Source organism: Sturnus vulgaris, chromosome 13, assembly GCF_052056855.1.
Source record: "Sturnus vulgaris isolate bStuVul1 chromosome 13, bStuVul1.hap1, whole genome shotgun sequence".
NCBI lineage: Eukaryota > Metazoa > Chordata > Aves > Passeriformes > Sturnidae > Sturnus > Sturnus vulgaris.
Genome location: NC_142255.1, coordinates 18,340,645 through 18,365,112, shown reverse-complemented (window position 1 = coordinate 18,365,112; position 24,468 = coordinate 18,340,645). Strand labels below are relative to the sequence as shown.

The following is a 24,468-nucleotide window of genomic DNA, read 5'->3' as shown; positions in this document are numbered from 1 at the left end:
AATTTGTGCTGATGTGAGGCAATTTGCAGATGGATGTGCTGTTGGTGTGATGAGGAAGAAGCTGGTGCTACCTCAATTTGCCCAGAAGTGTTCCCAATGATGCTGTACCCAGAAAAGTGGGGTGAACCCAACTGCTCCCACCATATCTCCCTTTGCCACAAGCTCAGAGCAGGCTGTTGGCAGCTTATTTCATCCCTCTGTGATTAATGTTCCCTGTCTAGAACAGGAGTAATAATACAGGCTTCATCTGTCAGGACCGCGTGCTCCCAGGGCAGGGATGGCCCTGCTGGCTCCAGGTCTGGATGGGGTCCAGGAGGATGAGCCAGGATGTGACTGAGGTCCTTGGCGATGGATGTCACTGCTAATTAGAGTGGTGAGATTAGTCACTGAAGCACAGGAGGGAAAGCCAAAATCATGTTTTCCAAATGAAAAAGGACAATACAGGGGTATAAGCAAGTTCTTTTGAAGCCCTGAATGTGAATCACAGTGTCAAGTAAAAAATAATTAAACTTATTTTTTTAAAATGTACTTCAAAGTGTCTTTTAAGCTTCCCATTAATTCGAAGTTCTTTCTCTCAGCGCTAAATAAATCTCTTGGTTCAAAAGCACAAGTGCTAATTGGTTTCTCTGAGTATGCGTGTCTGCTTGATCAATAGGGGAAGTAGTTTTTGTTAAATATTTGCACATATAGTCACATATTATATTGCTCAGGGAGATGGTAAATGTTTCTCAAAAGGAGACTTGTAGAACGAGGATTCCAGTAATTTTCTTGTGGCCTTTATGTCAGAGCTAATCACGCTTCCTCCCTCCATCCCTTTGCAGAAAGCAAGGCAGTTTTCCCTCGCGCGCTGCCGGCGCCGAGACAAGCGGGCTGTTCAGCTGCCTGCCTGACACCCCGGCTCCAACTGCAAACTCGAGCTGCCACGAGCAGAGTTGTACAGTTCCTGCCTGGAGCAGGGAGTGCCTGTGAGCCGTGCTGCCTCGCTGTCTGTTTTGGGAGGCACCTGGGATGTTGTGTGGGATTAGCAGGGTTTGGATACACAGCCAGCTGTTGGAAAGGGATGGGGCTTTCAGACTCCCTGAGTGAATGTGCACAGCCTCAGCAGTTTCCTTGCTATCTATCAATTAATTTCACTTTTACAATTTCCATGTGCCTTTGGAGTGTCGTTTACTTCCAACTTTGCAGCATCATTTCCGTGCCTCACTGCTAATCGCAATCAGTTCTTTGTGCTGATGGAATTGGGTCCCTCTCTCCCACCGTTGCCTCCTTATCCCGTCTATGCTCTCCCTCTGGCTCCTCTGATCTGACCTCTAGGGCAAACACCTGGAACCTTCTTGTCCCACTATGGAGATTCCTCTGGGAGCATCTGTGCCTTTGTCTCGCATCCCGAGCATCCTGGGAAAAGAGGGCTCTGTGTTCAAAGTCTGCCTTTGAGACAGGTGAAGGACAGAGCTTGGCTTCTCCCAGATCCCCAGATGGGGTGAACTGTCTTCTCCCCAAGCGTCTGGTTAGTTGGTCACCGGCTCTGAAACTCCAGGAAGGAGGCAGCAGGATTTCTTCAAGTCTGATAAGCATCCCATGAGAAAAACCTGAGCTGAATTGCAATTTGGGTGCTTCTGGACACTGCAAGGTGTCTGCTGGTTACAAACCAGTTGCACAGTGTCACACCTCAAGGCACAGTCCTGCTCTTGGGTGCAGCCCAAGGAGACCCCAGGACCAGTGTCTGTCCCCACTCCAGCAAGTGTCTGAGGACCCCAGTCCTAATTCCGAGTGTCATCACTCCTGCAGTTCGAGCAGCCTGGAGTGAGGATGCAGACCGAATGTTTATGGAGGCAAACATGATTATCTCCAATCACAGGCCTTAATGATGGTTGTTATAATGACAGCAATTGTGGGAAGGGCATGTAATTATGTTGATTCTTCCTTTTATTGTACATATAATAATAAGCTGTTTTATCTAAGAGTACAGGGGTGCTGGGGGAAGATGGGGCATTTATTTAATTATGGATTTTTTTTGGATTGTGCATTAGGCTAAATCCTGAAATCTTCAATCTTTCTGCAGTCAGAAGTCCCTCTTGGCTCAATATCAGGATACAAGGCTCCTTATCTTACCTAACTCACCAGAGCACCCACACAGGGAATGGGGCCCCAGCATGGTGTTGAGACTCTGGCCACTTTGCAGAAAAATGCAGAGCATTCATCTAATTCCTTAATTTTCACCAAAAAAAAGTAATTGATGGGTTTGTGCTGGCTGCAGTCTGACTTGCTGAGAGGACCCCAGGGCTATCTCATAAAAAAGGAGTCACAGTGAGCGATAGATCACCGAGATGGCTGGAGCTAGCCTGACATTTTAAGACTTAATGGGTTAATAAAGTGTGTGTTTTAGGTGCCTGTCACTAAGTGGGGTTTGTCCATTCCTTGCACACACTCATACCTTGTTGGCAGTACCTTTGGCCTGGCCCTGCAGTACCACTGCTGTCTTTGTCTGCTCCGTCCATCTGCCTCGGCTCAGGTTGCACTCAATGTTTATCCCCCGTAATCCAATTTAAGTTGCCGTAGAAAGCAGTGGGGATTTACAGAAAGAAAGAAAAAAAAAATCTCACTGGGTTTGCAGAGCAGAAAAGACGGACTTTTTTTCCTTCTCTTTCTTTAGTGTAACGGCCTCTTCTCATCTCTGTTATTCTTACCATGCATTAACAGTCTGCCCTCCACCCTGCTTTTGAGCCTGATGTGGGGGGGATCCTGTTCTTGGTGGGTTCTGTATGAGGGACAGGCATTACAAAGCCTGTGCTGTGGCTGGTGTTTGCCAAGAAATACTGCGTGTGTGCATCCCAGGTCTGTGAACATCTGTGGAGCTGGTTCCACTGAGCCTGTGAAAGAGGGAAGGAGCTGTGTCACAGGTTGGGAAAACACCCCTTGAAGGGCCAATACACAAGTTAACTGTTAGAAAGGCTTTCTCCATATTTGGATGAAACTAGTTTTCTTACTCTGCTGGAATTTCTTCACCATTGCTCTTCTTTAAAAAAACCCAGTTCACCTCCTTCCCTGTATTTACAGCCTTCAAATATCTATATAACTCCTGTTTCTTGGTCTCTTTTTGTCTTTCATGTGTGCATATATTTTGGCCAATCTTTAAGCAATAGTTCTGTTTCTGTCATCTTCTGTAGTGTCTGATCATGACTGTAGGGCAAATTATACCCTCAAAAGGTGTGCTGTGACCAAGTGAAGCATAACATGCCAAAGACACAGCGTTTAAACATTCTATTGGCAAAAGAAGTAAATGAGGACGTATCTGTGTGAGGGGAAGTGAGGGTTAGCCTATTGTTGGTACAAATTCTGCAATAACTTATCTCTCGCGGACATCGTTTAGCGTAATTGCTTTGCAAGAAACCTTTTGTGTGGCTGAGCTGGAACATCGTGCATTTGTATTTTGGTGCTTAACTTGCTCTTCATTAAGGGCTGAATAGCACCATGCTTTGCCTGTTACAGCGTGAGAGAGACCAAAGCGACAGAAGGGCACGGTGTTGCGTGCGAGAGGCAAACAGCCTCGTGCTCTGCCAAGCGGGAGGAGTGTCGGGGAGATGCCGGTGGCAATATGGTCTGAATCGGGAGCTGCTGATGCCCTCCTCACCCCCGCCGGCTGTGCTGCAAACAGGTCTGGGGCACGGCACAGCCCCTCTGCCTGCTTATGTGGGGAGAGGAATGGCTTTCCAGCACTGGTGGGCACTTTCTGCCCCTGGGCTGGGAATGGCTGATGCCCTGTGCTTATGCGAGTTTCAGTTGTCTAATGCTGCACACCTGCAGTGGGAGGTGAAGAGGCAATCTTCAGAGGAGTATGGAGTGGAGCTAGGGTTTGGCAAGCTGCTGAAGTGTTGTGCCTGTCTGTCCCCTGCACTGGAGCCTCCAAAGGCAGCCTTGAAGGACTTTGCCTGTGGTTGTGTTTTAAGAAATTGAACCCTGAAGTTCAGAGAGTAAGGTCTTGGGAGGCAACGCCTGCCCATGGGTTTTGTGTTTCTCCAAAACACGTGCACTTTGTAGCACATCCAGTTAACTCTTGCTGCTGCTCCTGGACATGCTGCTGACTCTGCCCTACTCTCTTCATTTTAGATTTTGGCCGTTCCTCCGAGCTGGCATTCGTTGTGGAGCCTAGTGATGACATAGCTGTGCAGGAGCAACCCTTGATCCTCTACTGCCAGGTGGAGGGCATCCAGCCCATCACCATCACGTGGCGCAAGAACGGCGTGATGATCGTGGACAGTGAGAATGCCTTTATGTTGGCCAACGGGTCTCTCTATGTCTCGCGCTTCCAGAGGGTGCGGGGAGATGGGTCCTCGGATGAAGGCGAGTACGACTGCATGGCACAGAACCACTACGGGCTGGTGGTGAGCCGGAAGGCCAAGATCCAGGCAGCGAGTAAGTACGGGCACTGTCCCACCCCCACCTCACTGGGCAATCCCACAAGGGACTCTGGTTCTATTGGGAAGCAGGAGGGCAGCATGGTGAGTGCTGGGCTTTCCTGGAGGAGAGATTAAAGAGAGGGAAGAGAGAAAAGCCTTAGAGCTGGTGTTGAAATGTGGCTGGCATGTAATATGTGTAGCTGTCCAAGTGTGAAAGAAAAGCTCATCAGCTTTCTTAGGTAGAAAACTAAAAACCACCTTCTAACAGCAAATTCTGTGTTGGAGGTGTAAGTTACATTAAAATCATGTGGTGAAGTAGTCCGTGGTTTGTATATCTCCTGCGGTGAATTTGGAAGCCCCTTGGCTGTGCAGCACAGCTGGGCTATGCTTGGCAGGCAGTGCTTCCCAAACCGTAGGCAAAGACCTCCTGAAGGTCATGGTATCTTTCATTTTGTTATTTAATGCTGGCAGTGTAGAGGAGCAAGGTGTTATTTACTACCCGGCGTGGCAGTGCCTTTGGGGGCAAGGCTAACAGTACCAGACAGATTGTCTGATGGGGGAGCCTACAGGAGGAGAGAGATGAAAATGCCAATGAGGGAATGAAATTTAAAGGTGAGGGAGGAAGAATTCCAGGGCAGGCTGTGGCTCCAGCTCTGCACACTGCCTGGTGTTAGCCCATTACATTGCCCTGGCCTGAGCAGTCGGTCCTGGTGGATCTCCTGGTTCTCCCTTGTCAGCTCTGGTTGCTGGTTGGTGTTTGTCCCAGGACTGATGGCAGAGCTGGGAGGTCCATGGTGGTTTCTGTCTCTGTTGTGGTTATGGCCTGCTTTGCCCACAGACTGTCTGGGGGCTCTGGGAGTGCAATTTCTGATCCTTTTTGCATTCAACCAGAAGTTGCTGCTGGATGTAATTTCTGTGTGAGTGTGAGGATGGTGCATGGTACAGCCACGAGACCTGGTGGAACACTGGTTTGTTAAGTTTTGCTGAAGGGCTCTCCAGCTTGTTTGGGAGGTGGCTACTGCTCTTCTTTCTGTGCAAGCAAGTTACTAATGCATTTGTTGCAATTGCAAATATCACCATTATTTTTCGGTGCAAAGCAGGAAAAGTCTAAAGCAAACTCTGGGGCTGAGGTCTTGTCTGCATTTCCCAAACTGGGGGGCCTTTTGGAATGCTGCCACCCGCTCCCCACAGTGCCAGAGCCGGCTGGCAGCCCACCAAGGGAACACTCCAGCCCTTGTGTATAACAATTCCCGAGTGCATGAAGTGGCCATCTGCAAACCTAGCTTTTCAGGAGTGTAAGAAGTGACATTGTCCAGGAGCCAAGGGCTTTGGGGCCTTGCCAGATTAGCAGCTGGATCTCAAACTTGTCAGTCTTGTGGTGCTAAACCTTGGAGCACTTTTGGTGAATGGCTGTGGCATTTATGAGTTGGAAGCCGACTCATGCACAAGCACAATGCCAAACTTCTTGGACCTGTAAACTGGAGACATGAGAGCCAGAGGAATTACCTTTGAGATTGTGAATTGTCAATAAATACTGTTATCTTGGCTCCTGCATCAATATGTATGTGATGTGCTGTGTGTCCCTGAATAGCGTTTCCTTTTGTAGCCGTAGTTTCACATGAATCAAAATGAAAAAGGGATTGTGTTGAAAATGCTCTGGACTCTATTCTAGCTTCAGGCTTGGTTTGTTGCCAGCCCTGAGAAGAGGTCTGGGTGAAGCCAGCACAAACAGGGGGCCCCCCGGCCTTGATGCCACAGGTGCCTGCAGATAATGGGAATAAAACAGGATGTTGTGGGCAAATGTAACCTGCTGCTCAGGGCAAGCTCCCCTGCTGTGCCTGAGCCGCAGGAACGCACAGTTGCACTTAGGACTCTGCTTAATCGTAGATGAAATCTCCTGAGAATGAATCACAGTAGTACCCTGAGCCCTCAAGTCTCAGGGGTGGTTACACACAAGAGATAGTGATCTTCCTTGCTTCAAGTCCCAATCAGCAAGTCAAAGGACAAGAGTAATTATCCCCATTTTAGGGACCTTTGCATCGAAGGAATGGGTGCTGTCTGCCTGGAAGGGAAAAAAGCCCAAGCGCTAAGCAGACCTTTGCGGAGCAGAGTAAATACTGCTGGTGGGTAAAACCTCATCCCAGTGCTGATCTCTTCTTCCCTCTGAGCCTGACATCTGAGCACAAAAGCAAAGGAGAAATAAAAACCTTTCACAAACAAAAATCTTGAAAGTTGATCAAGGCCGTGCTACTGAGGAATAAAAGAGATCTGACAGAGCGGAGCCCCTCGAGAGCTCTGTTGCACTTTTCGCTGTCTTCAAAGGCAGGCTGTTAGTCTCATATCACCGTTACAGACCCTGGCTTTGTATTATTGCTTGGAATATAATCTTCTTGGCTCGGAGGAATGTACATATTTGCATTCAGGAAATGTGGGCTGGATATCATATTTTTATGTTTCAAATTTACTTCAACACTTGGCATTGAGTAAAATTTAACTGGAAGAATATGCTGCTCTCAGCCGCTGCGCGTGCAGCCCTGATGGGCTTAAGGTGCTGGCAGTTTCCTCACCGAGTGGGTGCATCTTAAACCCTTCCTCCTAGAAATTAACTCATTAAATTGATTTCATTAAATTTAAGAGTATTTCTGTATGTCACCATTATTAATCAAAGAGACTCAGCAGAAGGAAGTGGACCTTGGCTGGTTTGTGGATTGGCTGGGCAGGTGCTAAAAACATTGATAATATTTTTGCAGTGTAACTTTCTTTTGAACAAGCACAAGTGTGCAAGAAGCTTACGTGTGACTGAGCTGAGCGGGGAGCATTTCTGCCCTCAGCATTTCTACCCTCTGCCTAACACCCCAGTTGGAATTCTTTCAGTTGCTGTTTCTGTGTCTGTTCAAACCCTGGTGTGTTAGTTTAAAAGGCTGTGGAATGCAACATGTTTTTATAATCTGATCAGGTTATTGAATACAGATCTTTTCTGTCTCTCAGTGACAGTTCCGTAGTTTTGCATGACTCTGAGCTGTCTTAATTAAAATCAGTTTCATAGTCAGTGTTCTCTGGAGGCACCGCTTGGCTGTGTTTTCACAGGTCTTTTTGGAGCTGGATTTCCCCTGTGCATGCCAGAAGCTGAACATGTTTTAGCTCTCTGTGGATGAAGATCCCCTCTGAGCAATTGTAACATCCACAGTCCACTCCTCAGGAAGGTGGGCTCCCCAGAACGCAGCCACCTTTCTTCTCATCACCACCTTTTGCTTAACTTGGCATCACTTGCTCTGATCGTGTCATTTCGTGGCATTTCCAGCCCTTTTTGCCAATGCTGTAATTTGATGGACCTGGCTCCACATCATCATAAATCACAGCCCAGCCAGTGGAGTAAGACCCATTGATTATATCACTCAATAACAAGCAGTTACCACTAATTGGAAATCACCATCAAACTGGGTATCAGATCAGGCTCTGCACGTATCCAGCTTGAGAGTAGCAATTTTCCCTGTTTGATCTAATGCTTTAAAAAAAAAAAAAAAAAAAAAAAAGGAAAGAGGGGAATTAAGTCGATGGTGCAATTTAGAGAATTTAGAGCCAAAGAGATTTCTTGAAGTTTGGTGAATTGGACCTGCCCAATATTTGAAGTACTGTAGGACCTGATAATAACTCTGGGCAGATCTGAACTTTTAAAGACATTTTCTTGACTATGTCTTGCTGCAGGGTGACTGTTTGTAGTTAAGCATAGCAGCAGATATCCCTGTGCCATTCTCTTCTACCTGAGCCCCTTTCCTTCTGCATCCTGTCCCAAATTCTGCTCCTCCATCCCACTGTGTGTGGCTGTCCATGGCACTTACCCTGCCAGCAGGAGGGCTGGATTGATAGCTTGGGCAAGGCAGATGTTGTAACTCCTGTCTGCATTGATCCCTGCAGACAGCAGCAGCAGAGCTCCCCTCACCCAGCCTGGGGACAAGCACGGTGTCCCCACAAACACACTGGCCACTGTGACCTCAAGGCCAAAGGTCTTCAGGTCATTGGCAAGATACAGAAGTGGGGAGGCTGGTTCATATGCAAACTTGCAGGTTGATTTCCCTGCCAAGCTGTGTGGCTAGGGGAGGAGGTTGGGAATCACAGGGATTTTAAAGCAGCAAAGATCTTCCCATCGTTTCAGCTCCTCTGCACAGAATATATTCAGGGTTTAACCTGCAGCCCGCTTTCTAGGCTCTGGGGTGGTGGGAAGAGCTGCTGAGCCCAAATAATGGCAGCATTTATAGGAGTGTAGAGACAAGAAGGAAGTCTAAAAGGATTAGGGAGAGACAAAGGGGGCTGATTATTTTATGGGTCACAATACAAGGCATTAGAGTGAGATCACAAAGGGATGTAATTACAAAAGAAGGCCATACTGGGGGGGATCAAACCAGGATTAGAGTGGGAAATGTTTTTACACAGTTTTGTTCCACTCATTATGAAGTTAGCATTTTAAATTAAGGTTTAAATAAGGTGGCACCAAAGTTGTCACCAAGGTATTTCCTGGGCAGTGCCACTGTTCGGATGCAGATTGTGAGTCTTAGCTCAGAACATCAAGGCAGACCTTAAACACGTGGGTTTGCTGTTGGTTTCCCTTGTGCCTGTACAGTATCTGTGTTATCAGAGAGCCCTACCTATGGCTTGTGCTTAGGACTAGTTAACCACCTTTTTGCAGTAGGGGTGGGATACTTTTGTGACTCCTTGTTTTACTGATGCAAAATGTGCTGGAGGTAAAAATCTGTCCTGGTGTCTGTTACAGCTCTGGAGACATCTTCCTATTACTCCCAGGAACATTTTTGCTAATGGTCATTTGAATTTTATTGCAGTTTAACTCTTGGTGTTACGTGTCAAGTTTCCTCCATCCATAAAGGAGATTTTTTCCCCCTGTTGTGGCTCTGCTCATATTTATTGCCCTTCTCCAGTGCTTAGCAGAAGGGCTCAGCCCTGATGCCAGTGATATTTCTATATTGTCTGTGCTTTGGCAAGCTCAGAGCAAATTCTGGGCTTGCAGCAGTGGGTCTCAGAGGGAAAAATACCCATGAGGAAGTAGCAAAGGGAAAAAAGGAGAGCAAAAGAAATTAAGTAAAGCAGAAACACTATGCGAGGTTTCCAGGAGATGGATATGATGGGTGAGTGGGTTATTTCCCCCCATCAGCCCTTTTGGCTGCCCCTAGGACATGCTGGTCCATGTGATGCTGCCTCTCACATCTGTACTGTTGCAGTAGTTGGCCCTGTGTGTGCTGCAAAACAAATGTACAAATATAGGAGTCACCGGGGGAAAATTGGAGAGATTTGACTGGGAATTTTAGTGGATTTGCAGGATTAAAAGAGTTTGTCACTTACCACCCACTGCATTTCAGCGTCTGCATGTAACAGCCAGGATTCATCCTGAGACTTGAGCATATTATAAGACCATATTTCTTTTGGCTGCTCATTTCTTAGCAGTGTGATAGTTATTTAAATATCATCTTGCACTTCTTTCCAAGGCTTCTAACGTGGATGCACCAACCTTAGCTCCAGCAGTGTTATCTCTCATATAGGGGGTTTGCACTGCAGGCAGTAATGTCACTTAGTCATTTATAGAAAGCTCAGGGGAAATATATCAGAAGAATTTCATTAATGGCAGCACTGTTGAGTTATTTGTCTCAATTAACTCTTGGAGCACAGCTGAGGAAGTTCTGACATCTCTGCAGCCTGCACCTGCAGTATGAGGCAGTTCTCTGCTTCTTTTTTAACACGGGGAGAAGCTCCTGCACGGGCAGTCCTGTGGGGACAGCACAGTGCCCCACCCTGTGTGCTTGTACCTTGCTTGTCCCTCTGCCTGCTGCTCTGCTCCAGCCTCTCCTCAAAGTATTGGGCCACTCTCCTGTATTACTTTAGTCAGGAGGGCAAGTCTCTGCTTATATGGCTTTCACTCTCATTTTGCCTTACAAGGGTCCCAGCTGGCTATGGTGTGCCCATCCATGCACCTGCTGTGCCTCAGTTTCTCTTCTCTGAACCCAGGATGTGCACACTCCTGTGAACACCTGGGGGACAAGCTGCTGTTTTGTGTTTATCAGGGACCCAGGTTAGCTGGCCATGGTGTTTCATCTGCGCTGCTGCTTCTCTCCAAGGGGTACACAGTGCTGGGGCCAGGCTGGGGCCAGGTTGGGCCCAGGTGAGAGGAGCTGTTTTTCTGCCACTGTTCATTGGCAAGACTGTGAGGAATCAATTTTGGGGGACGTTTGACCAGAGCAATCAATGTTCTTGATCTAGTGAGTAACCATTGAAATTGGGATTTGAGGACCTAGCTTTGAATGTTTGGGTGCAGTTAGTGGTATGAGTGAGGTCAGACCTCACAGATCCCTTCTGTGAGTCCCTGCACAGGTGCCAAAGCTGCTTTCCCAGAGCTGGCAGGATGGGACCTGGGAGAGACATCAGCCAGAGCTTCCTGACATCAAGGGATGCTGGATCTGAGCTCTGTGCACCTCCTCTTCCACTCTGGTTTTGGCTCTATCCACCATGGCAGCCCTGTTGCTGGGAAGGGAGTCTGCTCCCACTCCTCCTAGGCACAGCATATGGTTTTCAGAGAGGTTCTTGCTTTAAACCCAATTTTACAGTTGGGTTGACTGAGGCAAAAGGAGGTCAAACGATTCGCCTGAGGTCACCCAATAAGTGGCTCAGATTAAATCTCAACCCACGACGCTGCCCGTTCCCAGCACTGGCTGTGCTGGCCAGACCAGATGGCCCCTGAATGCAGCGTCAAGATCCTCGGCTTTTTCCCCACTTCATTGTTCTCCATTGTGGGCTTCTGAATGCAGGACCTTGAAAGTGAGAGTCATTTGGATTTGCTGAGTCCAAGTTATTCTGTTTAATGGCATGGATTTGCAGGAGAGGGTTTAAACACTCTGTTTGCTACTGAGGTTGGAATTTCGAAGAGGTTTGCCTCTTTGCTTTGGTTTTTCTGATATTAAAACTCTTTCTGCCAGACCAGCTAAAATTGGTCCCTTACCCTTTCAGATGCCCTGCTGCTGGTTCACTGACTGCAGGGCTGCCCTATCTTTGTGCCTGTGCAGGTTTGTCCATAGGTCTCTTGGGTGCTGATCCCTGGGATAATTCCCCAGCACCACACCTCTCTGGTCTGTTTGTGCAGTTTATATTTTTTCTTTTATCTGGAATCTGGGATCACAGAAGGGGGTCGGTGTAAGGTGCTGCTGGATGGACAGTGTCATGTGTTTACCTCTGTGAATCTGCAGACTCTGGTGTTAGCTCTGGAAAAGCAGATGCTGACATCTCCCTCCTGACCTGGTGTGCATCCTGTATGTCACTCCTAACAGAGTAGGGGCCACAGACGAGCTTATAGCAGAGCTTTAAAGAGCATTTTAAAGATGAGCTCCATTCCTGCTCTCCAAGCTAAGGAGCAGCCTGGAAAAGTGCATGTCTGTAACCTCTACTGGAAATCAGGTGTACAAATGCTTGGGACTGGGACATACAGAGCAGAGACCATCTGCCCATGAAGCAGCAGTGCTGGAGTGTCTGGGGCAGTTCTTGGGGCAGGGGGGTTCTCCTGCACCCACACATCCCTCTGCATCCCGCCTTCCGAGGGAGGGCCCGCACTCCTGCGCCACTCACATGCCTCAGTAAGTTGGCACCTCTTGAGCATGCCTTGATTAATGGTGTTTTTTTGTCAGTCCTAAGAGGCCCCATTATGTCCCTTTGATGCTGCATTTTGCACTTACCACTGTCACTGAGCTCAATGACTAATTTTCACAGGTCAAGGGAGAGGGACAATGGATCAGGCCACATTTGGAAGAAACAAATGAAATTTTGCTGCAACTGAGAGCACTAATTAAGAGTGAGGATCAATTTGGGTGTACAAAAGAGATAGTTTTAGGCTGCTGGTGTGTAAATGAATGGCGGTGTTGCAGCAGCAGAAAAGTTCAGTGTGTGCATACTTCAGCTGTAGCATTGTACTCTGCTGCATTTGATCGATTCTTCTGTGCTTATTCTTCAAGGAAAAACCAAGTGTTTTCCTGCCTGCCTGTGCCTGGGAAGGGCAGGGACAGCAAACCTGACAGGTCAAGTCATGGCTGATCCCTATGAGATATTTTTGTCCAGGAGCAGGATCTTGTGTTTCTGCAGTTGCCTTGCTCATCTTGGAGCATGGCACTGGAGGTTGCCTGGTGGCTTTTGAGTGCAGTGTATGGCATTCTCTGCCCAGCTCTGTGGGCAGGATGGATGCCCATTTTCATCCTGAGCCATAGTTCACCCTACCAAGGATTGCACTGTTTGCTGAGATCCAGGGGAATGATGATTTGGAGATGTCAGAAAGGGAAGGGACACAGTGAACTTTCATCAAGGAGAATGTCATGGATTCAGAAAGGAGGACAAGGAAAACCAAGAAGGCACAAGCTGGATTCATGGCTTCACTAAGCATTGCAAAAGTGTGATTCAAGTTTTCCTAAGCCTTAACATACAACAAAAAGTCAGGGCTAATGTATATTTGGGATGGGCTGGTTGCAAATGCCCTGGTGCCCAGGCTGTGCCAGTTAAAATTAGTTTGCAGATGGCTTTGGTAAAATCATGCCTATTTTTGATTGGATGTGCTTTGGGTAGAAAGGTAGGAACATCAGCTGGAGCATTCTTTTGCTGTGAGGTTCTCCAGGGCCTTAGGGGTTCCCATGAAGCAAAGCCTAAATCAATTTGAATCCAAACAGATTTATGGTACTGAGCAAATCTCCAAAATGACCAGGTGGAAGCAGCAGTCTGTCTCATTTCACCTTGTTATTTGGTGGTGTTTGTCCACAAACATATTTTTCCCTGCAGCTCAGCATCTTCCCTAGAGGGCAGTGGAACCTTCAGCCTCAGTCCAGAGGTTTACTCTTGCCCTGGGCTCTTGTGGTGGCATTGCCCTGAACGGCCAAGCAGTGCAGTCACATCCCTTTGGGCCCCAGCATTGCAGCTCTGTCCGAGGGGATGGGACTTGCCAAGGCACTTTATTTCCTCAGGGCAGCATCCATGTCCAGCTCACCAGAGTTTCCCACGGCAACGTGTACAGGGGTGGGAGGGAAAGTCCTGACTGCATCTTTCATTAATGATCCTAATGTTCAGGAGAAGAGACAGGGCCCCAAGGGGGTCAGCTTGAACTGTCTCTCAAAAAAAAAAAGGGGAGGGGAAAGAGAAGAAATAGTCTTCACATTCTGGACTGGCCATTGGAAAGATGACAACAGAAATAATCCTTTTTTAAAAGCTTTTTTTCATGACCAAAGAGAAAAGAGCTTTCTTGTTCCTTGGGACCTCCATGGGTGCTGTAGACTTTCACAAGGGCTCAAGCTCTGCAAGCACCCACCACCTCTAAATGACAGGGACTGGTCACAATCCTAAATACAGAGTCTGGCTGCTACATTTAAACGATCCAGACTTGGCTATTTGGCCAAAGCAGTGTGTTGGTTGATGCCTTGCCTTCCCTGGCTCTTGCTACTGATCTCAGGCAATTGTGTATCTCTAGGAATTAGGGATGGTAGCACTGGTCCTCCCCAGATGTGTCCATCCCCATTGGGTTTGGGGGCCTATTGCCTGCACACTGTCCTTGCCAAGCTGCTGCGGGGGGCCCTCACCCCACCTGAAGCTGTCAGAGCTCATTACCAGCACAGGCAGCTCCTCCCCACCGCGGTGGGGCCAGGGAGCCCGGGTGCCTCGGGGCTGCTGCTCGCTGCTGATTGCTCTGTGCCTAATCGGGGCTGAGGACTTGGGGCACTCCGTGGACCTCACGCTGCTGTCAGCTGTCGATTTTCATGAGCCTCCTGGCTCTGACTTTCCTGAGACCTTTGAGCTTGTGACCAGCCATCCGGGAAACAGCCAGAGAAGTCAGAAGTTCTTTCATGGGAAAACAGAAGTCCCAGCACCATATATATTGATATGTAAAAGCCTCTTAGAGAAGGAGTTTTAAAAGCCGGCATGATGTAGGTGCACAGGAGGTGTTGCTGTGCTGGGGAACATGTATGAGCATTTCTGCTTCAGACAGTGCTTTGCATGCCTTTGAAGCACCTCGATGATTCACACCGCTGCATCCCGTAGGGAAAATGGACTTGTTCTCCTACAGCTCCCTGCCCAAGGGGAGCCTGCTTAATTTTTCTTTTACTAACTAGGTTCTCCCAAGAATGAGAGATTACCTGATCTTCCAAAAGCATTTCCAATGTGTGGAGAAGTCTGGATGACTCACAACTTTTAATTAGCTCTCCTGACAGAGGCAAGGATCCCTCCCTTTCTCCCTCCTTCCCTAACAGAGAGGTGGTGATTAGAATTACAATGAAGATAATCCAAACTGTATGTGTAGGGTTTTCAGTAAGCGGAGAACAAAGCAGGACATCCATCTGGTGAGTGTGAGCCCATAATACCTTTCTGCTCATTTCTCCAGTGCAACAGGAGCTGCTTGGGACGGAAGCAAGCTCATTATTTTGGAAAGGCTTGCTGACACGCAGAGCGGGGCTAGCTTGTAATCTCCAAGGCACTGAAACCACTGCTCAGGAAGGAGCATTGCTTTTAATTTTAAGTCTACCTTTGTATTTCTTCTTGTTAAAATCTGCAGCAATGAGGGATACCGGCCTCTTCTGAGCCTGTCCTTAATTAGTGTGTGAAAGAGAGATGCCCTTAGTTTTAGCAAGGCTAATCAAAGCTGTAAGGCAGTTTTAAAAGGCAGCCAAGCTAAGCCCGTCCTGTACAAACATTCCAGCAGCAGTGAGGAAATTCATTAGCTGGGGACAGCCTCCTTTTGGAGAGATGCTATCTACCCCTCTCTTAAAATCTTCTCTATCTGACAGAGCTCCTGCCTCAAAACTTCAGCTCCCCTTTATGTCCTGTCCTTGCAGTGGGACGCTCTCCTGTGCCATGGGATCGGCTTTCCCATGCTGTGCCCCGCAGCAGGCAGGGAAGAGGCAGAGTTTGCAGCAGAGAAAAGCAATGTTGGGCCCTCAGCCACGGTGCTACTGTGCTTTACGGTCAGCTGGGTTTTGCCAGGCTGCTCCAGCACAGAGAGAGGACGGGCGCACTGTGAGAAAGGAACAACAAAAAGCCGTTGTGGAGGAGCAACCGGCGCTCCGAGCTGCCGCTCGCCTCCATGCCTCGACTCCTGCCATGGCAACAAGTTCATCCTTAGGCCAGGACAGCGCTTGGCTGCAGCGTGGCAAAGCGGCCAGGAGCCGGTCCAGCCTGCAGCATCCGCAGCAGGACCCAGGGAGAGAGGAGGGATGGGGCTAGGTTTCATGCCAGCTTCAAAATTCAGGCTGGTGATTTCCCTGCCCAAAAGCACGAGAGAGCTGCAGGGAGAGCCTTCTGAGGTCACCAGCTGGGCAGCCCCCGTGTGCGGAGTCGTGATGGCTCTCGCCCTCCAACACAAAGAGCTCAGCAAGGAAGATGGAGAGCCCAGATCCAAGGAAATGTTGGCCAAACACGAGGAATCCCTTCCTCTGATTAGTGTTGCATGCACTGAAAAAATCCCCCCTGCGTACCAGAGCTAGGCACTTTGCTTGGAAGGAAATGTCTTTTCAAGCCGGGATGCCAAAGTTGCCGCGGGCAGCCCCGTGCGAGCCAGGCGTGCCGGTGGAGTGCAGCTGGTGCGGCTCAAAGGGAAAATATGATCAGCTGTTGAATGGCAGAGATTTGAGACGTCACGCCAAGGCTTCGCGTTTTGATTTTGCGAGGCATGCTGTGAAATTCATAGGTGGAATATTTCTAGGGAGCTGCTTTGCTTCCTGTAGGAGAAGTGAGGTGGAAGAGTGGAAAATCAGTGATGTTCTGTATTGACAGCTTCCAGTGTTAAAAACCTGGTCTGAGCTGTCTCTTCATACCCAAAATTGTAACACTTACTCTAGGTTCTTGGTTTTAAAAAATAAAAAATTATTATTTCCTTTAGGTTGCCTATTGACTTTTAGCTGATGCACTTAAAAAATGTTTCCAGCATTTGTGATTCGTGAGAAAAAAAGAAGCTTGAAAACATCTCGCTTTTAGCATAACGAGAGCTAAGGTTGACAGAACTGTGAAATCCTGGAAGTTGGGGGCTTCACGGCATTGCCAGACATCAGAAGGTCCTTGATGACATGATGAGAGCTGGGAAGGCTGAATAAACTGATGAGCTTCTTCCATTCTGGTCTCTTGTCATGTAAATAGGCTCCAATCTGCATGTCAGATCCCTTGGGGAAAGGAGTGTGATAACATTAAAAATAAGGCAGCAAAACCCCCAAGGTGTGTGTGTGTGTTAGCAGTCTTTAAGCAGGCAAAAAATATGCTTGGAGGAGTTTGGATGGGGTGAGAGGGCTCCTCGTTACCACTCTGCTTCGAATGCAAAAAGGTGACTGTCGTGGCTTTAAAGAAAGTACTTTAATGCTACATAAATATAATTGCTTCGATGAAATGTCTTTAGCCTCCTGAGGGAAGTTGTAGTCTGTAAGCCTTTAGATATGAATGGACGACTCTGTAATTGCTATTGTTTCAGAAACACATTAGGAAGGCCTAATGCTGATCATTCCTGGCATGTTGTGGAAGCATGGAGTAATGGCAATCCCAGGCAGCAGGCAGGGAGAGGGGATTAGTATGCATTTTGCAGGATGAAAAACTGACAAACGCTTCAGGACTGGAAGTTTTTCTCCTAATTAGATTGTGGGCTCGTAAATTGTATTTGATTTTTTTTTTTCTTCCCCCTCTTCCTGCTCTTATGCAGAGTGAAGGTATCTAATTCCTGGCAATTTAGACTTTGGATAATGAGCTTGTAGGCAACATCTCAGAGGAGTGCAGAATTGATGGGTTAGTACATCAGCTCTGGTTAATGCAAGCTCCTGATTCTGACAGGGTCCAAAACATCTGGTTCAGAGAAAAGAGCAACGTAGGGATATTGATAATAACTATTTTTTATTTTTAAAAAAGTTATTAGTTAAACATGGGATATTCTAGTACATGGGTTGTGCTTCCATCTCTGGGAGCAGCTATGTTTAAAAAAAATCAGAACCTGGGCTTAAGAGGTGATTCCTAAGAGATAATATGGGTTGTGTCCTAGTTTTGGAGACTGCAAACATCCTGTTTTCCAGCTTTTCTTCCCAGCATAGGGCCCAGGAAGGCTAGCAGACTGCTCTGGCATGGTAAGCAACTAGACAGGAGCTGAAAAACCTTACCCAATCGCAGCAATTCTGGCACTGGTGGTATTTTTCCTGAAGACAAGTGAAACCAGGGTCCTGATAGGCAGCAGTTGGATGTTTCTTCCTGCAGAAATATCTGTCAGGTAGTAGCCAAAAAAGAAGTGAATTTCTGCCCTTGGGTTGTGTGTGTCTTCTGTACAATGCTGGTCTCACACCATCCCATGTGCATCTCTGGCTTGCTTTCTGAAGTTGGTCCCAAAATGTTTGAGAGATGCTATAAAAGATCTGGAGAGAGAGACTGGAAAGAAATCTTCTGGGAACACAAACCAGAAGAAATGGTGTTAGGTTCTTCATCATTGCCCTGTCCTTGTGTAGGGACTGATGCAAATATCCTCATTTCCAGTGTACCATGAGCACCCTGTTACAGAATAGAAAGTAATAACTTAGTGATGCTTTCCATTCAATACTGAGCCTCAAGTAGTAAATCTTGGTCCTACTTGGGATTTATTTTCATTCTGGAGATTTCTATTGCCTTTAGAAACTTCATGTAAAAGAGGGGGCTTTTATGGCTCTAAATTGTTTGATTTTAGAGAATTGGTTTTTTCCCCAGGGGCTTTTTTTTTTTTAATGAAGAAGAGAGGAATCAGAGTAATCCTTGACATCCTTGATTGTCCCAGATTAATAATACACTATTTTTCATAGTGAAGATGATCCTGTCCTGCTATAATTTAATCTCCATCCTGGCATGCTGTTAATTAGGATGAATACTTACGTGAAAAGTAAGTACTCTTTCAGCCAGTGCCAGCTTCCATAATAAGTTTCCCCAAAACCATGAGGAACGAGCAGCAGTGAGTCAATGAAAATCCCAGCATAAATTGACTTTTTGTGTCCTGGCAGTGCTTGGCTGAAAGCCAACAACAATAAGAGCCCGGCATGCCAGAATTCACAGGCAAATAACACTTTTCCACTAGAGCATCCTTACGAGACACCCTCCCAGCAGCTGTCCTTCCTTCCTGCCACTCACTCCCTTGTGTCCAAGGAGGCTGTCGAGGCGGGGAGTGAAACATCTCGGTGTTGTGACGGGCTGCGATGAAAACATGAGTGACAGAGTGACATTTTGACAGCCTGACTTCAGGTTCCTACTGCAAATGTAAATACGTTCATTTGAATCCAATTTACACAACCAGGAGTTTTTAATGGAAAATAAAGGGGGGGTGGGGGGTGGTGCTTAAAGGTGACTTTTTGGGATTTTAATCCAGAGTATTTGTAGACTTTGTAATGGGTTCAGCTGCAAATTTCCATGGTGTTGTGGAGGTCAAAGTGGTCTCCATCCTACTTTGCTCCAGTCGTGTGTTTTTATATAAAATTGCTTTGTTTTCTCACAATGTACTGCTAATTCCTGTCTGAGTTGAGAAATGTGATTCACTAAATGTATCTATTGAGCAGCTGATAAAATTGAACTGCAATCCTATCCTCCTTAAATCAAGGACTCTTTAACAGCCAATAGTCTATTATATCTTTTTCCTGAGGGGTCTAATCTGTTGCTTTTTCTGACTTGGAGACTTGCTGTGTTTTCACTGGAGAAGTCACCTAGTGTCTTGTCAGGTGGGAATGGCTGAATTGCTCTTCAAAGGGTGATTTATTTAGACAGTCTTGGCACCTTGGGGATTTCTTATTCCTTCTTACTGCTCCTTGTAGTAATTCCTTCCTGAGATTTGGGTGAGTAGTACTGGAAGATGCAAGTTCCCCGGAAAACTCATGAGTGTGTTAAATCCAAGTTGTCTTTGTAGGATTGCAAAGAGACTGAAGCTTTCCCGTTGTTGTATACACATAATTTGTTGGTTGGGTTCTGTGATTTGTGTTAGAGTCACCTTGTCGCTGCTGGTCCTCAAATGAGTGGTTTAAACCCTTGATATTTAAAAAGTTTTGAAAACAGATTTTGGGGGGTTTGGTGATTTTATTTATTTATTTATTTGGGTTATTTTTACTGCACATCTATTAGTGCATGGGAATTTTGTCCATACAATACTCCATAACTGGGTCTGTAACTGGAGTGGATGAGTTATCTTGGCTAAGAACCAGCAAATCTTTAATTTTACCCACAGCTGCAGAGACCACACGGACCTTGTAGGTGTAGGTGTTTGACTTGGGCTGCCTTGGTGAGAGATGGGCTCCTAGCAAAGCCCGAGTTTCACACCTGGAGTTTTGTTCCTCCAGGGACTTCAGCAGCGTGCCTTGCTGTCGGTGCATGGAGAATGTAACCCAGGATTTTGAAGAAGTAGCAGATTGCTTCCTCCTTACACTGAGACCTGTGAACACCCATGAGGGATGCTAATTAAGCATCTGCTTCCTTCTCAGCTTTAAGTGAAAGGGTGGCAAGTTAAAGTGACAGTCAGACCTCATTTATCTTAATGAGGAGGGTCAGGAGTTTAATGGAGTTTTGCTTAGTGAGGGTGTTTCAGCCTACTTTGTGTTTGTTTGGGAGATGTCTCTGCATTTTAGGTCTACAGGGCTTTTTAGCGTGGGTGGTTTGGCTGGATGGGATTCAAGGGCCTCTGCAGCCTTTCCTAGGGAGAGAGGTTGTAGGACAAATCCAGGAGGCCTTCTGGTGTGTCTGCTGTGATTTTGTAAACGATTTGGGATAATGGTATAGTGAATTTTGCAGATGACTTTTCCCTGGCCAGCATGGGGCTGTGTTGCACCCACTGAGATGTGCAGTGCTGAGCGACAGTCACTTTGAAGCTCTTGCTTATAACAGTTTAGACATTTAGCCAATGTACTTAGCAGATAACCAGCAGAAAAGGGGGATTGTTTTTACATTCCAGAGTCTCACCTTGTACTTGCCACTTCTGAGGTCTGTTTGACACCATGCTGACATATTTACAGTGTAGCCTTACTGTATATAGATGGAGTAATCAGGCAGTCACTCAGGGCTGCAGCAACTAGGCAGAATAAAGCTCTTTTTACTAGTTCACGTGCAGCCCCATGCTGTGTGCATAACCTCATTTCTCAAGCCTGTTTCCTAGGTATTGAGCATAGACCCCAGCAACACCTACCCCTTAATGGAACAGAGCTCCAGCTGGCCTGCATCAGCACAGCTCCAGCCGAGAACAGCCCTCCATCTACAAAGGACTACGCCAAGATTAGCAAGGGAATTCATGCAGGGCCAGCAGAGCAGGTGAACAGTATCACTGTCATTTTTCAGAGGGGACAGGAAGGAATAGGAGGGGTGGGATGCTGCTGAGACAGTCCAGAGCTGTGCTGCAGAGCTGATGTGGAGCGTGAAAGCCTGCAGTCTCTTGATGAGGCTGTGTGCCCTGCCTGGGGAGGAATTCAGACCTGCTCTGCTGGAGTCATTCGTGCTCATTCAAAGCCAACATCAAAAGGTCCCATTCTAATTCGATGCTTTTTAACACACAAATGGCGGTAAGATCATTAATTATTGCACTTAAGCAGCTTCAGTGATTTAACACTTTGTGTTTGTGAGTGTCACGAGCTGGTGAAATCTTTCTGGTGCTGTAAGTGAAGAGGGTGTTGCTAGCTGTTGAGGTTGGATGGTGCTGCAAGCAAACAACAACTCCCTGCTCTCCAAAGAGCTACATCTGGGGTATAAACTCCATTTGGCCCAGAATATTTTCATGTCATGGCTTGATGGCCTGTGAGAGCTCAGTGCTCCTGCCTTACTGCCCCAGGTAGGTAGATAGGCAGGGTCGTGTCTATTGGAACAGTATTTTGTGCTGTGGGAGTGTGGAGCATCTTGTCTCATCAAAACAAATGTCTCTGAGGTCTCCTGTAGATAACCCTCTGTTGGATTCTCACTTTGTGAAGTGCTCAGCAGCTCTAACAGTGTTGTTTTTCCCCCACTAAGCACAATGCAGTGGGAGTGGAGTAGGGAGCATTCCCAGGAGAGGTTCCCCCTCTACCTTGGGAGATGTTGGCTTGAGGCAGAGGTGCCTTGGCTTGAGGTCTTTCGAAGCTGAGGAATTCTGCAGGCAGCTTGTAGCTGTTTCTTCAAAACATAGCTGGTGGGCAACAGGAGAGCCAGGCAGTTATTTTCCATCCAGCCAGGTTTTTTCACCTACCACTACCCATGAGGAGAGAATTTCCCCCCTCCTCCAGAGTTTGAGACCTCATTGTTCCCAGCACCTGAGGCATGCAAAATCCCCCTTGCCATCCTGGAGGAAGGGTCCAAGGGTAACCATGGCTGATTAGTGAGCCCTGAGCAAAATACGGGCCAAAAAGCTCACACACATTACTGTGCAGGGAGAGAAAGTGGACCCTGGAAAGAGGGTGCAGCTCCTGCCCCAGACATCAGTGGCTGTGACAGCCTTGCTTCCATGGACTGTGACCACCCAGCAGAGCAGGGCTCTAACTTGGAGGCTCGAATTGGACCTGGGATAATCACACTCTCTGTCTGGGTTTGTGTTCAGCACGCCGGGGGGGACACATCCCTTGCTGCACTAATGAGACTAGGCATATGTGACATTTTTATGATTCCTTCCCAATCTATTTCCTCCAAGTTTTTAGTGTTAAATTGAATTGCTTCCCCCAACCCCCCGGTGCAGTTGGGAAAGCCATCTGCAGACAGAAGAGTGATGCAGAGATAATGCTCCTGGGGTGGGTCTGTCTTGACTTTATAGCTCTTATATCTTTCCTTTAGGCTTTCTCTGACTTTTTGCCAGGCACAGACACATCTCTGTGGGCATTTCCCTTGGCCCTGCATTAAGATCTGCCCAGCACATCGTGGATCACACTCACCCCACAGCCCTCCCGAGGCTTTGTTGCAAGAGGTGTTTTGGAGAAGATGTCCCAAAAGAGTATTTCCCAAGTTCTCACCCCACTAGAGATATTCTCAAGAGAAACATGCTTCAGTTTTATAATGTAGATGAGCCTCTCTTTTTTCTTTCTTTTTATTTTTTTCCCCTCCAGTTTCCAGCCCCAAAATAGGCGGTGAATTCTAAGGCTTGAGGGAAGCAACCACAAAAGCCTATTACAATCCAGTCACATTGTGCAAGGTGAGGATTTGCAATTTTAAGCAGAGGGAGAGGGAATCGTCATGATCATTACATATAATACCTAAAGTACCTATAAATACAGATGTATATTTATATAAAGCCTCTCCCAGCACACAAGTTCCCTGTCTGGCTGAGGTTGCCAGACCACCCTGTCCTGCACAAACAAATGAGTTAGAAAGTCCGAAATTCCATCCCTGCCTTTCGGGGCTCGTCTGGGGAATTCCTGAGTAATGGAGGTTGAATTGGGTCACAAGGGCAGCGGGGAATAAATCTTCAAAGGTTAGCTCTGGCATGAAGTCTCCTTTTTTAGGCATGTGAGGGATTCTTTTGTTTTGCTTTGTTTTCCAAAGGTCCCCCCGGCAGGGGAACAATACCTCACTGGGGCCAAGCCTGGCCGGGCACAGCCCCGCAGCATTGTCCGGGGGGCCAGGGAGGGGGCCGAGGGGAGAAATGACATCTTAAAGAATGGTGCTTCTTCTTATGGACACTTAGTAGATCAGTGTGCATTCAATTAACCCTATAAACCGTGCAAGGTCCAGGGAAAGAGCCTTTCAGGCATTATGGATTGAAAGTATTAAGGGGGGTGGGGGGAGATCTGTTGGTGAGTCCAGTTTAAATAAAGCCCATTAGGCAGGGGCAGTGTGGTGGGGGTGGAGGAAGGGGATGTTTTTCTTCTGGAAATGAAATTCATGCACAGTCTCATGTACTTGTCTGGATTTTCTTTCTAAAGTTAGGAAATCCTTGCACAGCTCAGGCTGGGTGTCTTGGTTAGACATTTGGTCCAACTGTCTTTGGGTTTGCTGGCTCGGGAGTGAAGGGATCCTACCACTGGAGACTGTCTTGGGTGGAAGAAAAATTTTATATGAGTATTTTCTTCCTCCTCAAATCTTTGCTCAACCCTGCATTGTGTCCTAAAGTCTCAGCTGTAATTACCTGTGGGACATCCCTGACCTTTCTGAGTGCATGTTTGATGATCCCCAGGGTATGAAAACATCTAAATGCTTCTGTGAAGGACCAAAACACCTTGGGTTTTTCCAGTTGTGCCTCTGATATCTGGCAGGGTCTCTACAAGGCACTGATGTGTTTTGAAAATACAATACTTATTCCTATGAAGGTCTGGAGGTCAAATTTTGAAACTTTTATGTGCCCCATGATTCACCCCAACCCCCTGTGCCAGTCAGGGTTGATTAGCCCCTCCAAGATGAGAGCAATATTGTGAGCAGAGAGATGGAAACAGCCAAATTTCTTTCAGTGCATATGGCTAATATTCACCTGGAGAAATCCAACCCATTTGTAGATATTAAACTAGACACAGTAATAAGTTCAGTGTGTTTTTCAATTTACTTTGCTGCAAATAGATTTAATTTACCAACTGCAGAGTTTTAGATGGAACTGCCTATATTCCTGCCATTTTATGCTATGTTCTGAATATATTATATGTAAAGTTGTAAATTAATAGGCCTGTTTATGATTTGTGTCACATATGACATGGACCTGCAACTAAATTAACAGTGAAGTTTTAGTGTTGCAGAGGTTTAATTATATTTGCAGATGAATTAGCATCTAATTCCTCTGTCCCTTCCTTAGTGGGAAGTACACTGGAAATGGTTTCTTCCCCAAAAATGAGAGTATTTTGTATTGTTCTGAGAGATGATCTGTGGGATCTGCTGGATTTGCAGTTTATCTTGGACAACCTGAAGTGAGCTGAAGAACCTGTAAATCCAGGCTGAGCTTGTGGGCTGTTCTTAGGTGGGATGTTTCCTGAATTGGGCCCAGCTTAGGCAATGTAACTGTGCTGATGTGTGTCAGTTGTGAGTGAATTCCTAATTGCTCATCATTTTGGTGAACCAGGAATGTGGACTTCTGGAGCTGCAAAGCAAAACAGTCTGATTTTTTAACAAAACAGTGCATTTAAAGTAGCTGTGGTTTTGCCTGCTAGTG

The 24,468-nt window shown here is 46.9% G+C and overlaps 1 protein-coding gene across 1 annotated transcript in view; it reads left to right on the top strand.

Annotated features, from left to right (window-relative positions):
- IGDCC3 (immunoglobulin superfamily DCC subclass member 3) overlaps positions 1–24,468 on the top strand; it is a 99,903-nt gene that overhangs the window by 5,781 nt on the left and 69,654 nt on the right. Inside the window, exon 2 of the mRNA XM_088172667.1 lies at positions 4,108–4,413. Within this exon, the coding sequence (XP_088028793.1) occupies positions 4,108–4,413 (306 nt within the window). The remainder of the gene's footprint in view (positions 1–4,107; positions 4,414–24,468) is intronic.